At 36.0% G+C, this 16,449-nt stretch overlaps 1 protein-coding gene across 19 annotated transcripts in view; it reads right to left on the reverse strand.

The window, feature by feature from the left end:
• SYNJ1 (synaptojanin 1) overlaps window positions 1-16,449 on the reverse strand; it is a 99,714-nt gene that overhangs the window by 50,617 nt on the left and 32,648 nt on the right. For 18 of the 19 annotated variants that reach the window (XM_016938468.4, XM_009453288.5, XM_016938464.4 and 15 more), the window contains exons 5-11: window positions 15,315-15,540; window positions 14,486-14,569; window positions 8,793-8,854; window positions 7,464-7,560; window positions 6,229-6,398; window positions 4,535-4,616; window positions 2,111-2,263 (exon numbers count right to left, since the gene is read on the reverse strand). In XM_016938468.4, coding sequence (XP_016793957.3) covers window positions 2,111-2,263; window positions 4,535-4,616; window positions 6,229-6,398; window positions 7,464-7,560; window positions 8,793-8,854; window positions 14,486-14,569; window positions 15,315-15,540 — 874 coding nt within the window. Of the gene's footprint in view, window positions 1-2,110; window positions 2,264-4,534; window positions 4,617-6,228; window positions 6,399-7,463; window positions 7,561-7,649; window positions 7,719-8,792; window positions 8,855-14,485; window positions 14,570-15,314; window positions 15,541-16,449 lie in introns of those variants that run through there. The other variant, XM_024352448.3, reaches the window with a different exon arrangement.

Genomic DNA, 16,449 nt, shown 5'->3' on the forward strand with positions numbered 1-16,449 from the left:
TGTATATTTTGAGTCATTTTATTGCCCATGCAAAAATACATCATAAGATAATAAACTTATTCCTATAGTGAGATTCGATTATAACTTTTAATGAATATATATTTTACTTAGGCATGTTAGTTACCATAATGATTTATTTTGATCTTACAGATTTTGATGATTGTCAAAACAAAAAACTTGCGCCTTTTAGGAAATAACTTTAGTTTGCAATATGTAATTTTTATTCTTTAAAGAAATAACAGTAACTCAAGGCTTCTTTTTAGAATAAAGAGCCAATTTTCTTAAATGCCACTAAATGAAGAACCAGTTTTCTTCAATGCCATTAAATGAATGCTACTATATTTAATAAGCAATTAATGTTTGGCATTAAGTGTTATTTCTTTCTATATAATAACATATGCAAATGACATTATTTGAAAAGACACTCACCATTCACATTATCAGGCAATTAATCAAAAGGAACCCAGAGAAAAGGAAAAGAAAGAGCAGTTCAGATGTTAGATTTTAGTTCAATTCAGGCTAGCATATTTAATGTATAAAATTTTATATCTATATATTATGTTAAAGATAAAAGACCACTGAAAATATATGTAACCTCTGTACATATATTGTAGTCACTGCAGAAATGAAAAGGTAGAAGTATATAAAAGAATATTTTAAGCAATAGTTTGAGAATCAGCTTTTAATAGCAAGAATTATGTTATTTAAAAGGAATAAATCAAAGTTTAACAATTTGATGTTTACAAAAATAGGGACCACTTAAGAAGTAAATATTTGTAAAAGTCAATACAAATTATTTCTATGAGTTGAACAAAAGAAACTTTGCAGGTAAGGCCAATACCTCTGGGCAGAGGCATGGCATATTATGAGACACAGAAGAGGAAGACTTGGAAATTAAAAGAAGACTTGGAGACCATGAATGGTCTTTAAAGAATTTCAGTTGCTGTATGGAAGAAGCTGAATGAGAACTATAAAAGTGATAAATGTTCTCATTTCTATTCTTGAAATAATTTGAGAAATTGTGGAGATTTAGAAAGTTGATAAATTCAAGTGAGGCCAGGATCCTTAAAAAGTTAAACAATATTTAAGAATATAAAATAATGAAAACTATCTCAAGTATTGTTCCAAACTCCCTCAATAAGGGACAAACACTTGAGAAGAAAGTAGTCTGTAGATAATACCCGGAAATAAAAAGTAATGATCAAACAGACAATTATAATTAAGTCCATTCTTTTTTTTTTTTTGGAACAGAGTCTCACTCTGTCACTCAGGCTGGATGGAGTGCAGTGGCGTGATCTTGGCTCACTGCAACCACCACCTCCTGGGTTCAAGTGATTCTCATGCCTCAAACTCCCGAGTAGCTGGGATTTCAGGTGTGCACCACCATGCCCAGCTAGTATTTTGTATTTTCAGTAGAGATGGGGTTTCGCTATGTTGGCCAGGCTAGTCTAGAACTCCTGGTCTCAAGTGATCCACCTGCCTCAGCCTCCCAAAGTGCTGGGATTATAGGCGTCAGCCACCACACCTGGCCCATATCTCACACTTCATTGGCACATCTTGATAGCCACCTTTCTAAGGTAAGATAAGTAAAGATCAATTATGCCCTAATCTTGGGTTCCTAGTAAGCACTGCATAAGCTGTTGATGGACTTACTTGTCCAAGTGGCATACGTCACACATCTATTAACAGTAGGCACTGTGTTAAGTGCAGGGAACGCAAAGCCAAATAAGAGAGAACCCTTTATTAAGAGGTCTATGGTTTTAAAAATCATATTTGTAATCAAAACAAACAATACAAAAAGTAAAACAGATATACAAGGGAAATCATGAAAAAAAGAGCAATATATATCATCTTAGTGGATTGTCACTAAATGACTAGATACGTTATATATACATACTTCCCAAACTTAGGGAAATATCTATCTTCCATTTATTCACTAGTATCCACTGTGAAAGGAAGTATCAAAGAAGGCATAAAAGCACATTAAACAGAATTCTAAGACACATCTATTAATTTAAACCATCTATTAACTTTTAAAAGGCCATTTAAAACCTTTATGAAGAGAGGAAAAAGAGGATATTCTGTAATGTTATGATAGATCTAGATATACCTTCGCTTTCCCTTCAAGAGCTCCAGTTCCTGCATATATCTTACTGATTGAATCACCATTCACGGACCACATTGACCGAAAAACTTCTTGAAAGCGAGTCACCAACTGAGGCTTTTCAGCTAAACCAAGAGCTTCCAACTGTTTAGCTAGCATCTAAAAAAGCAAACAAGAAATTTTTATAAGTACATTAATATATTAATTGTAATATGGCTTTTAAGAACTACCAGAATCAAACCAAAAATTTATCATTATAGCGCTATTTGGGACTAGCTTCTGAAAACATAACAGTTTACTAGGCTGAGTTATTTCCCATCATTTCAATTTTTAAAACAAATACTGTATCAATGGAAACTACACGTATTGATAAGGACTTCTTTCTGGTTAAATGATAAAATTTATCTTATTAAAGTATCCCTATAAATCAGAGTTGTTTACCTTGCCCACCTAAAAGAATTCATCAATCAACAGCCTGCATTAGAATAAAAAAAAGTTTACTTAGTTTACCTAAACATAAATAACTAGGTCTCTTTAACTTTTGGATTTGGCTTTATAAGTTTAAGTAATTAAGGTAAAAAAAATGAAAAAAAGGAGTTGCTCTTAAATTGTCACAAAATAAAGAAAATAAGTAAAACTTCTGAATGAAGTCATGACAGCTTTTTATGCATAAAATCCACATCGGTAATATATATAAGGGAAGAACTAGGGGGAAGAGCATGCAAGAAATTCAAGGACCTCTCGGCTTCCACAAGTCCTTATCACATATAACAATAAAAGTGTTCCAAAAAGTTATTGATCTTTATATGCAAGAATTCTAGCCTATAAATCTGACAGAGTCAATGTTCGATCTTTATCCAATCTGTGTATTTGGAATCTAGTCATATTCTATGCCTTGCATTTTAACTTAACTCTTTCCAATTTACGTTTTATTTTATCATGTAAGTATGGTGATCATCCATAATTACAGAAGAACCAAAAGCTAAAATAAGATTAAAAAAACCTTAAACTGGGTTCATTTAATTACCTAGAGACTTACACCAGAGCTGTTCTTTGCTAGCATGGAGAATAAAACAAAATGAGCCCCAGGGCCTCCTTTATCATTTAAATCTTTCTTCAAGGAACTGGGCAAAACTGATCTTATTCCTCTACTAGTTTGGCTTTGTCTATCTTGGTGTCAAACTTTGTAACCTGTCAACCAATTGCTATCCTAGGGAGTTTTCTAATTCCTAACTATCAACAGTGGAGAATCAGCTAAGTCAGATCCTGAAAACTAACATCTGTTATAATTTTGACGAAGAGGTCCAAGTACTTCAATAAGCTTATTATCAGAATCCATGTACATTTATTCAGCCACTTAAAACTTGAAACAAATCCAAGGCATGTGATAAACTCTTATCTAAATGACCAACATGCTTGCTTTCATTTTCTTGTTTCTGTCAAATTTTCTAAATAAATTACAAATAAACATCAAAAACATACTCAAAAAATCCAAACAGTAAAATTTGTTTAGTTACATGAAAAATATATTCTGTAGTAGAGAATTTTATACACTGTACTTTCATTTTTGAGATAAAGAACCTCAGCTGCAAAGTAACTAATTAACCAATACTCAGGTCAAATTTAAGATCATTAACTAGAGGAAATAAGAACATGTAACTTCCTATTGCTGTTTTTTTACAGTATTTGAGAACTATGTTAAGTTCTGATGGAACTAAACGTTTAGTCACAGCCTTATAACCTTAACTTGCAGAGGAGGGAAGACTTAGAAAGCTCAGCATTGCTAAATAGTTTGTCAAAGAGTTGAGACTATGTTTATCTTAGGCTGAATCTGATGGATAAGTAGTAAAGAGAAAAAAAAAGAAAAAACGTTGCAAACAGCGACCTTATCAGAGAAGTTGAATTGCATTCATTTTCATTCTCACTAACTATGGCATTTTCATCTGATCCTGTTTTTTTATAGCTACTAATTTGAAAACACCAAACAAACTGGATTGGGTTACAAATTGTCAAAAATATAGTCCTATATAATTGTACATATGAAAATAGACCCTTCTTATCCTAAAATAGATTTTTAAAAGACAACACAGAGAATAAAAGGCCAAATACACACATACACCCACACATATATATTTCCTCCAAAAGACAGGGAAAAAATTGTTGAAATACTATAAACAGCAGATTTTAAAAGGGAGAATAAGGAACAACAGAAGTAGATAGAGAGCTACCTAAAGAGAATATCAAGATCAGGTAAAGGAAATATTTAAATCAAAAGAAAGTTTGGCCAAAAAAAGAGACAGAGATTAGAAGTACAAAATGAAGCATAACATTACATATACTTTCTGGAAAGTAATAAGAAACATAAGTATTCAAAAAGCACTTAAAGAGGCAGATGATACAAGGCACATACATTTTAATTTATTCTTTTACCTCTAAGCCAAGAAATGCCTGCACACTATTTGTTCTATCAAGACAATCCAAGCAGTTTGTTCGAACTGTACCACTCTGGCATCTGTAACCAATAAAGTTAAATATCCAGTTTGGAACAAAAATAAAGCTAAAACAAACAGTGAATAATTGAGGTAATTAAAATGTAGCATCCACCTTCCCTCTCCAACTTTTTATTACAGTATTCAAATATACAAAAAAAATTATACTGTGAACATCCATATACCCACCATTTAAATTTGACAACTGTTAACATTTTGTCACATATGCTTCATTACATTATCTATCACACACTTATTTTTAATTAGGCCAACAATTAGAAACTAAATATACATTCAGGTTTATGCTCTTACAGTTCTTTGCACATAAAATAAAAATATTTATAGAACAAAATTTTTTTAAACCTAAGATCTGTTATCTCTAATGACTGTGTCTACAGCATTGATGCTAAATAAAATACAAATTGAAAAATTAAAAATTTGAGCTTTCTGCACTAAAGTTTCCCTTAACCTATATTCTGAACTTAACTCTCTTAACATTTACTTTTCTCCTCTATTTCACATACAAAAACTGAATATTTAAATTATACTAAAGCAGACAGTAAACAAAGCCTTTCACTTCTATTTGCATTTAATAATCTTTACTGGCATCAAGAAATATTAAAACGTAAGTTTTAAAAGAGAAGCAAAACAGTTTCATATATAACAGCATGAAGTATGGAGCCAGACGAATCCCAGTTCTAACACTTGCTAATTATGAGACTTGCAGCAGATGGAAATGGGCATAATAATAGAGTCTATCCCTATAATTGTTATTGATACATGTTAAGACTTAAGTACGGCCGGGCGCGGTGGCTCACGCCTGTAATCCCAGCACTTTGGGAGGCGGAGGCGGGTGGATCACGAGGTCAGGAGATCGAGACCATCCTGGCTAACACGGTGAAACCCCGTCTCTACTAAAAATACAAAAAAAAAACAGCCGGGAGTGGTGGCGGGCGCTTGTAGTCCCAGCTACTCAGGAGGCTGAGGCAGGAGACTGGCGTGAGCCCGGGAGGCGGAGCTTGCAGTGAGCCAAGATCGCACCACTGCCCTCCAGCCTGGGCGACAGAGTGAGACTCCGTCTCAAAAAAAAAAAAAAAAAAAAGACTTAAGTACACTGCCTGCTCCATAAAATGCGCTCACTAATGTAACCTCTCATTATTATTTGGTGAATACTAAAGAAAGAAAAACAAGTTTAAAATCAAGTATAGGATGGGTGAGATGGCTCATGCCTGTAATCCTAGCACTTTGGGAGGCTGAGGCAGGTGGATCACTTGAGCCCAGGAGTTTGAGCCCAGCCAGGGCAATACAGGGAGACCCCCGTCTCTACCAAAAAAAAAAAGGCCAGGCATGGTGGCACACACCTGTAGTCCCAGCTACTCAGGAGGCTGAGGTGAGAGGATCTCCTGAAACCAGAAGGCAGAGGCTGCAGGGAGCTGAGACTGCACCACTGCACACCAGCCTGGGCAACAAAGTGAGGCCCTATTTCAAAATAATAAAAATAAAAATAAAATGAAATATTTAAAAGATATTTAATTATAAACTTTAATTTTAAAAAGAAAATTTAAGAGTTCAACGTTAAGAATAATTTTTAATTAATGTTCCAATTCAAAGAACAGAGAAACAGAACAGTCAAACCTTTGAACTTCACTTCCATTGAAATAAAAAAATCCATAATCTAGAAACTTCTGGACTTGAGGTTTAAGAACACTATGTAATTTTTCTGCCTTTCCTCCCTTAACCATTTGATGATAGTCAAAATTCACCATCTGGATATCAGCAGCATGTTCAGAAGCTTTCAAATGACTCTGAAAGTAAAAAGGCAAATATTCATCTAAATGAAAGTAAAAAGGCAAATATCCATCTAAATATTCATCACATTTCATTGACACTGGCAATAAATCTTTTCCCTAAAGCCTCAAAAACTATCCCTGAGAGATACGGTGACACAATTAACATCAGTGTACTTAAATAATATTCTCATCTGGCTTAGGAAATAAAAAATTATTTCCAATTGCCAGCATTTTATTTTTACAACACAAACTTACTAACTATTTAGACCTATTATAGAATCTCAAAGTTATCTAAGACAAAGCCTATCAAAGACTGAAAGATTCATATTTTATAACTTCATTCAATACATACAAATATTCTTAAATTTTACCATAAAGTCACTCTGTAAAGTATAATCTGTTTATTAACAATATTTATTTCACCAGATTAAAAAAAATAGCTATAAAATCAGGATGCTTTTGGACTTAGGAGACTGAACTTTAGAAAATGTTTTCTAACGATCTTGTTTAAGTTTATAATCTTATGTAACACCATAATTTATATTAATTCATTATTAATTCAATAAGTGTTCATTAAAATATTTTTTCTTTAGAAGTCAGGCAATTTGGGGGTTCTTTTTGACATGAAATTCTCAAGTTTTCTCTCATCAGTACAAGAAAGTATAGTGTTGCACGTATATAAATGCATCATTCACAATTCCATAGGTGAAAAACAATGACTATGGTTCTAGGAAGCAGGCAAAGCAATCAACAGATGAAGAAGGAAACTGCTATTTCTCTACTAGTGATAGATAAACATTTTTGGCAAGGAGGGTATTTTTCTGTTTCTCTACAAAATAAAAAAGCAGATTAGAAAACAGTGTCATTTGCATTGAAAGCTTTTTAGAATCCCAATTTCAGCAACATTAGCCTAAATTGTTTCTTAATAGACCCAAAGAGTTCAAGTTTCCAACAAGTACCCAACCTTTTTCTTGGAAGTAATTTACTTCCTGGAAGAATTTGATTACTGTATTATTTTATTTTTTAATACCATTCTAGGTGTCCATGGGCCAGAATGAAATAAGAAATGACCATACTTACCTGGAAAGCTTTACTTAGCATATGTTCACCTTCCTTAGATCCAAGCAAATTTACTATTATTTGTTTACCATATAAGTTCTTAAGTGTTCTAAAATGCCTATTTAAGAAAGAAAGGAAATAAATACATGTCAAATAAGAAGCCCAATTTTTTCAATAAACAATAATCCATTATTAAATATAACTTACATGGCAGTATTTTAAACACAGAATTGGAAAACTGGGTGCGAATTCATTGTACATGGTCTCAAAGCCGAAATTTACGAAAACTCATGAATGCAATTTCCTCTCTGACTTATGGGTACTGAGACTTCCACCCCTGTTGGAGCTGTGGAGGCATCCAGCTTCTGCCCACTCTGTGAGGCTGGCACCAGACAAGACAGACACCAGCCATAAGCTTGACTGGGAAGGCAGTAAGGGCAGATGGCAAAGGGCTGCTGCTCACATGTGAGGACATCACATACTCCGTTGAGTATTCAGAGGGACCTCCTTACTAGCTCCAGTCTTCAGAAAAACGGGCCCCAAATACGAGTCTTTTCTCTTTCCAGCTTCTAACCATTCCAGAAACTATGTAGAGCAATGCCACACAAAGAAATGTAACATAAACCACACCTATAATGTTAAATTTTCAAGAAGGTGCATTTATAAACATGAAATTAATTAGACTTTCTTTAACTCAACATGTCTAAAATATCATTTCAACATGTAATCAATATAAAACAACTACAGTTAACCTTTCAACAACACAGGTTTGAACTGTGCAAGTCCACTTATATATGGATTTTTTTCAACCAAAGAAGAATCAAAACTACAGTATTCCTGGCATGCAAAACCCATGAATATGAATGATGACTTTTCATAAGCATGGGTTCCACATGGCCGACTGTGGGACTTGAGTATGCACAGATTTTGGTATGTGAGGGTAGAACCAATACTCTGAGTATACCGAACATGATTTTACTAATGAGATACCTTACATTCTTTTTTATTTTTTAAGGCAGTCTTTGAAATCTAGTGTGCATTTTATACTTGCAGCACATCTCAACTGAGACTAGTCACATTTCAAGTGCCCAGTAGCTACATGTGGCTAGTGGCTGCTATACTGGACAATGCGCCCACAGAGGAAGTTTTAAGGTGAAGAGATCAAGACCCACGCTTCCAGCACTACCACCCCCAGAAGTCATAACACTAGGTGTCACTGTCTTTCAATTAAATTAGGAGTCAGAGGAATTTTATTTAAAGCCAAAAAAGTTTGAAGTGAATCAGTAAATACAAGCAGTCCCACTGCTTAGCAATATCAAAACTTAAAGCACTATGTAAAAATTGTCTTACCTGTCAAAAGCAGGTGCATTGGCTTCAAATCCCCTTGACATACGGACACGATGAGATCCCACCTTAGACAAGAAAAATATATTTAATCAAACCAAAAACCAACATATAGACGAAAGAAATATCACTGCTTACAATATCTAACAATTTCTTTGCTGAACACACAGTCGTTAATCAAATAACTGATTTCCATTCATGATATGCTTTTAAAAAAACAAGTTCCAGGGAATTTCCACCCTCCACCTTTATTTTTAAAAAACCAACCTCATCAAAAAAAGAAGTTACATCATTATGAAATACTCGTAAACTAATAGGAATTTTTATTGATGAAAACTATTTTTAAAGGTGTTTTCATATATGGTACTTTGTTTTAAGTTCAAACTACATGCCCTGTGTAACAGATACTATTACCATTTGGGTAATTAAAAAAACCGAAATACCAACAGGTAAAATAACTTGCTATCTGAGATCAACATAACCAATTCCAAAAGAGATTCAGATGAGACTTTATGTCTCTGACCTAAATTCCTACTCCTCCAAGCTGCCTACCAATACAAATGTCTATGTGTTTTCTTCTCTACTATGTTGAATACTCTATTCACACCAAAGTTCCACCAAATTGAGAATATCATTCCTTCCTGGAAAAGCAGACTTTCCAAGTCAACCTTGCCATCACCCAACTATAGTATTTGCACATTTTGCAGAATCAGGAATTTTGGGTTAAGCAAATTAAACAAGATGGAAAATATCTACCTATTGTATATTGTTATAATTTTTCTTTTCTTACACAGGAGAATAGCAGAGAGATGAGGCATAATTGAGAAAGATATAACATGCCAAGAAGAAATATATAGGTGAGACCAGATTATTTCCCTGAACTTCAATTTAAACATTTCTCTCTGAGACGTTGGAATGAAGGTCGCCCAATCACAACAAGGATCACTGAGAGGGGGGCAAAAAAAAGTTGCCCAAAATTCGTTCTTGCTAACCTGTGAACAAAGTGCTTTTTTTTGTGGGGGACGGAGTCTCACTCTGTTGCCAGGCTGGAGTGCATTGGCGTGATCTCGGCTCACTGCAACCTCTGCCTCCCGGGTTCAGGCGATTCTCCTGCCTCAGCCTCCCGAGTGGCTGGGACTACAGGCGCAAGCCACCACGCCCAGCTAATTTTTGTATTTTTAGTAGAGACAGGGTTTCACCATGTTGGCCAGGATGGTCTCAATCTCTTGACCTTGTGATCTGCCTGCTTCAGCCTCCCAAAGTGCTGGGATTACAGGCATGAGCCACCGCGCCCCGCGCAAAGTGCTTTTAAAGAGGGTGTAAAAGGAGGGTTGTCAAATCAGTCATGTAATTGGACAAGTAAAACCAGAAAATAAACTCTAATATGCTCATCCAATTCCAAAACTGAATTAACAGTACAGTATTATCATTCATTAAGCATTATCCCTCACTGCACTAAGTCAGATAATCTATGAGTATTCTGATAACCAGGGGATTCTCTCTTTAATTTTTAAATAAGAAATCAATTAGCCTAATGTCACATCTGTGTTCAATTTCATTTTATAGTACTTAATAATATTCATAAAAGTTTAAAATTTGAAAGACGTATGTCCCAGGACATTAAGTATTTTAGACTGCAGAAAACTCACAAGTTGATACTTTTTCTTTGGAGTAATCCCAGATTAATTGCCTATCACTCCATACAAGTTCAAAACTTAGCATTTTTGTTTACTGATTAACATTTATTTTGCATAGTACTGCAACGGTGCATAAGGTGAAAAAAATCCAGTTTTCATGTCTTCCAGGTAATGCCTATGGTTGTTTTCCACCACTCTGTTCCCCAACACATATACACATTCAGCTATGTATCACAGCTCTCATAGCAATATACTGGCTAGACTAGATTAGATTTTTGTTTTTGTGTTATTAGAGACAGGGTCTCACTCTGTAACCATGCTGGAATGCAGTGGTGCAACCATAGCTCACTGCAGCCTCGACCTCCTGGGCTCAAGGGATCCTCCCACCTCAGCCTGCTGAGTAGCTGAGACTACAGGCACATGTCACCATGCCTGAATGATTTTTATTTTTTTATTTTTTTGTAGAAATATGGGTCTATGTTGCCCAGGATGGTCCTGAACTCCTGGTCTCAAGTAATCCTCCCATCTTGGCCTCCTAGACTAGGTTTTATTACTCAATGTTGAAAGAAAAGTTTTACAATAACAGAGCTATTGCCAATCGTGATAAAAGTAGCACTCCAGAAAGTGTTAAGGCTTTAAATAACCATAACTTTACCCAATTAAAAAAAAGTTGCGGCCAGGTGTGGTGGCTCATGCCTGTAATCCCAGTACTTGGGGAGGCCGAGGCAGCTGGATCACCTGAGGTCAGGAGTTCGAGACCAGCGGATCACCTGAGGTCAGGAGTTTGAGACCGGCCTGACCAACATGGTGAAACCTTGTCTCTACTAAAATACAAAAATTAGCTGGGCATGGTGGCACATGCCTGTAATCCCAGCTACTCGGGATGCTGAGGTAGGAGAATCACTTGAAGCCGGGAGGCGGAGGTTGCAGTGAGCCAAGACTGTGCCACTGCACTCCAATGGGCAACAAGAGCTAAATTCCATCTTGGGGGAAAAAAAAGGTTGCATTAAAGGTATTTTTAAAAATCATTTAATTGTGTGGTATGGTGTATCATTTTCCATCAATATTACTTCTTTACCTTCACATATTTCTGAAATTTCAACCAAAAATTGGGCGTAGATCTTACAATGTTTACCATTTTTTGACTGATTGATATGGTTTGGATCTGTGTACCCCCTAAATCTCATTCTGAATTGTAATCCCCAAGGTTGAAGGTGGGGTCTGGTGGGAGGTGACTGAATCATGGGGGTGGAGTTCTCATGAATGGTTTGGCACTATGTCCCCTTGTATTGTTCTCATACTAGTGAGTGAGTTCTCATGAGATCTGGTTACTTAAAAGTGTGTAGCACCTCGCTCTTATCTTTCTTTTGCTCCTGCTCCCACCATGTGAGACTCCTCGCTCCCCTTTTGCCTTTTGCCATGACTGGAAGCTTCCTGAAGCCTCCCCAGAAGCAGATGCTGCCATTCTTCCTGTACAACCTGCAGAACCATGAGCCAATTAAACTTCTTTCTTCATAAATTACTCAGACTTGGGTATTTCTTTACAGCAATGTGAGAATGGACTAATAAACTGATATATACTGTAAATGTAGTATAATAATATACGATCTGAGTATTATAAGTTATAAATGCTAAACAACTTCAGGGAAAGGAAATCATAAGTAAAAGGAAAATCACAAGTCAAAGGAAATCATAAGTAAGTTGCCAGCACTAAAAATGTCATTCTTACTTGTGTAACACTTTATGACAATTCTTATAATGCCTCAAACAAATTCATCTTGGTATTTATCTTTTCCATAAAAGGCCTGAGTGCCCAAATGGCAACCTCTCTATGAAGCATCATTATATCTTTGAATCTCTCATAGCACCTAGCATAAAATAACATACACAGGAAGAACTCAAGTATTTAGTGAAGAGATCTGAGTGGCCACTGAAGGACAATAAATCTTAATTTTGGAAGTAGAGGATTCCTGCTAGAAAACTGCAAGGCCTGAAGTTGGACAGGCTGAGTAAACCAGATCATAAGGACATAGGTGCCTAGTAAATCTGACACGCATAACATATATATCAAAAATAAGAAGACCTGTCAGAGCTAGTAGGAAGCAGGGCCTAGAGGGACAAGACAGAAAACTGTGAGAATCTTCCAGGCTAGAAGAAATTATGAAAACCTTAACTCAAAGGATAGTAGTGGGAATAAAAAGAAAGTCCTACTGCCTAGAAGAATGCTGAGACTAATGGTAACAGGGCTAGTTTTCACTTGGTCAGGACTGGCTGCTTCATAGCCATTAGAGTAGGATCTTATAAAATAGAAGTTCTTGACTTTGAGTGGTAGAGAACTTGGTTAAAAATGAGGATTCCTGGCCGGGCACGGTGGCTCATGCCTGTAATCCCAGTGCTTTGGGAGGCCGAGGCAGGTGGATCACCTGAGGTCAGGAGTGCGAGACCAGTCTGGTCAATATGGTGAAACCCCATTTCTACTAAAAATACAAAAATTAGCCAAGTGTGGTGGCACGCACCTATAGTCCCAGCTCTCGGGAGGCTGAGGTAGGAGAATTGCTTGACCCTGGGAGGCGGAGGTTGCAGTAAGCTGAGATCGCACCACTGCACTCCAGCCTGGGCGACAGAGCATCATTCCGTGCCAAAAAAAAAATCCATAATTTTCCACCTATCACCACATAACATTAGCCAACCAGACTGTATAGGAAGGAAAGCACACAGGAGAAGGAAGGCATAAGGAAGTCCCACTCAAGGAAGATCCCTCAGTGTAACTACTCAGGACGCAACCTTATTGGATCATCAAAACACTGTAATTCAGAACTTCTTATTAAAATAACACAGGCCAGGTACAGTGGCTCAGGCCTGTAATCCTAGCATTTTGGGAGGCCAAGGCAAGAGAACTGTTTGCCCAGGAGTTCAAGACCATCCTGGGCAACAAGGTGGGACCCTGTTTCTACAAAAAATAGTGGTATGTGCCTGTAGTCCCAGCTACCTGGCAGGCTGAGGTGGGAGGATCACTGGAGCCTGGGAGATCGAGGCTGCAGTGAGCCATGATTGCACCAGTGCACTCAAGCCTGGGTGGCAGAGTGAGACCCTGTCTCAAATAAATAAATAAATATATAAATAAATAAATATAAATTAATTAAACAAAGAAATAAAATAACATAAAAACAGTGTACCATAGGGCTCATAAACTGGTTATTAGAATCTCTAACACTAGCCTGTCCCTAAAACAAAAGCATTCACCTCGCATCACATCAGGGTTTCAGCAATGTTCTTAAAGCAAATACTCCAAACACCCACTGTTGATCATGAAAGCGTAGGAGAAGTGGGGTTCTGTTGGCATTCTCTCCTAAGGGAAATTTAGGGAAAGATATATCTATTTACGTTATCCCTACAAAGATAAAACAAGTCAAATCGTCTTGACAAGAATTCAATAATTTTTGCAGAGCAGTAGAAGTGTTAATCCTTGTTAACTTCTTAGACTGTCTTAAATAAAATGTTACTAAAAAGGTTCAAGTAGTCTGTAATTTTTCTCTGCAATAACCAGTCTAAGATGTAAGAGATCCAGCAGTCAAATAAAGGAAGCAAGATTTTTTTTTCTTTCCCTTTTCTCAATACTATAGGCTGAAGCACCAAACTTACTAGACTATACATACCCAGATCCTAAAGTAAATATGATATACTTCAAGGACTAATAAATTTTGAATAAAAATAAAATGTCAACAATAGTTAACCCTTACATGGTGCTGACTGGGGGCCAGGTGCTATTATAAGTGCTTTTAATTTAATCCTTACAACAACCCTATAAAGTAGGTACTATTAATATTACTCCCATTATACAGATAAGGAAACTGAGACACACAAGGGTTAAATTATTTGCCCAAGATCACACAGCTAGTAGTGGTAGAGTAAAGATCCCAATTAAGAAGTCTGGTTCCCAAGGCTTCGTTTTATCTACTACATTCTTCTGCCTAAAGAGACTAAATCATTATATACTAAGATAAGAAGGTAATAAATATGGAATCACATTGCAAATCAATACACTATATGTCAAACACATACTTGCAACCCTGGTTGCTCCCAGAACAATGGAACAGATCCTCGGATTTGTATGAAGGAAGAAACTGAGTCATCTAAGTACACAACCTACAGAAAAAAAAATAATATGTAAACTATTTCCACAGAATAGTTGTTACACTTACATTAGAAAAACAAATTTACTAAAATCTTTTGCATACTAGTTACATTTTATGATCTAACTCTCATAAACAATTGTCCAAAACAGGCCACTATACAGGTTTGACTTTTTTTTCTGTTAGCGATATTAACCAAAAAAATTAATAAAATTATAAGCATAAGATTCACAACTTTAAAAAATAAATTCCTTTTAAATCTTAATATTTTACATACATATCTTTATATTTCATTTTGTTTAGCTCTTTATAACCTAATTTGAAGGTCTGTGTTGGGCTGGGTTCATGGTCTGAATTTATAATCATATAGTTTCATAGCCAAAAATATCATAATTTCTGATTTTTAGATGGTACACATATTTGCCATTAAGAGCTGGGTTTAATTTCACTTCACAAAAAAACAAGTTGTCTAACTCTACAGCTGAGGATTTTAAAATTCATTAAAATTCAATACCAAAACACACAACACTGACTATGTCATGCTGATTAGTGACATCTTCTTACCTAGATGAAGAGCCAGACCAAAATAAGTTTTTTTTAGGGAAGCCTTTTTTTAAGGCCCATAAGTAACCAAGAACAATCATAAAACATTATAGATGTTAAAATAAGCTCCGAATCAAATAAAAATCTGTTATTCTAGTATTTTCTGTGCTTCTCCTATAATAAATTAATTAAGTAATATAAAACACTATATATACCTGTTCTGTTTCTACAAAATTGGCAACATGACCATCATCATTTGTTCCCCGGACATTAAACCTGGTCCCAGCTCGTTCACAGCTTAATCTTGAAATGAGGCAAGCCTTTGCCTGTTTATGAGCAGCATAAATTGTTCTGATTTCTACTCCTCCACACATAAGACGTAATAACCAGTCATCACAATTTACACCATAGTGTTTGAGATGCAAATGCAAAGACTGATTCCTAATAGGAAAAGAAATAAATGATTAGCTTATGGAATACTAAGTAACGAAGTATGACTTTTAAAATAATCTCCTGGAAAATTAATTTAATATTATTAAATTTAAAGGCACAAACAACAAATCAATTCATTTACATTTACTATGCTAGGGATCAGAAGATAGGGCTATAAAACAAGATCCTTCAACATGTGATCTATGATCCACAGAAAAGGAGTATTTTTGTGTTTTTAGTATCTGTGGCCCATTTCTGTTATGTCTTTATATATAATGTGTTTATAACCTAACTTGTTCCAAAAAGGAATACATATGCATGTCCCCACCCCAATTTATGAAGCTCTACTTTTTAAAAAAATATTTATTTATTTATTTATTTTTGAGACGGAGTCTCGGAATGTTGCCTAGGCTGGAGTGCAGTGGCATTATCTCGTCTCACTGCAACCTCTGTCTCCCAGGTTCAAGCAATTCTTCTGCCTCAGCCTCCCACGTAGCTGGGATTACAGGCATGCACCACCAAGCCGGGCTAATTTTTTGTTTTTGTTTTTGTTTTTGTTTTTTTCTTTTTTGAGACGGAGTCTCGCTCTGTCGCCCAGGTTGGAGTGCAGTGGCGGGATCTTGGCTCACTGCAAGCTCCGCCTCCCAGTTTTATGTCATTCTCCTGCCTCAGCCTCCTGAGTAGCTGGGATCACAGGCGCCCACCACCATGCTTGGCTAATTTTTTGTATTTTTGGTAGAGACGGGGTTTCACCGTGTTAGTGTTAGCCAGGATGGTCCTGAACTCCTGACCTTGTGATCCACCTGCCTCGGCCTCCCAAAGTGCTGGGATTACAGGCGTGAGCCACCGCGCCCGCCCATGAAGCTCTACTTTTAAGGCTTGACTTTTATAAGGCTCTATTTTAATTAATTTAAATTT

This window comes from Pan troglodytes, chromosome 22, assembly GCF_028858775.2.
Source record: "Pan troglodytes isolate AG18354 chromosome 22, NHGRI_mPanTro3-v2.0_pri, whole genome shotgun sequence".
Classification (NCBI taxonomy): Eukaryota; Metazoa; Chordata; class Mammalia; order Primates; family Hominidae; genus Pan; species Pan troglodytes.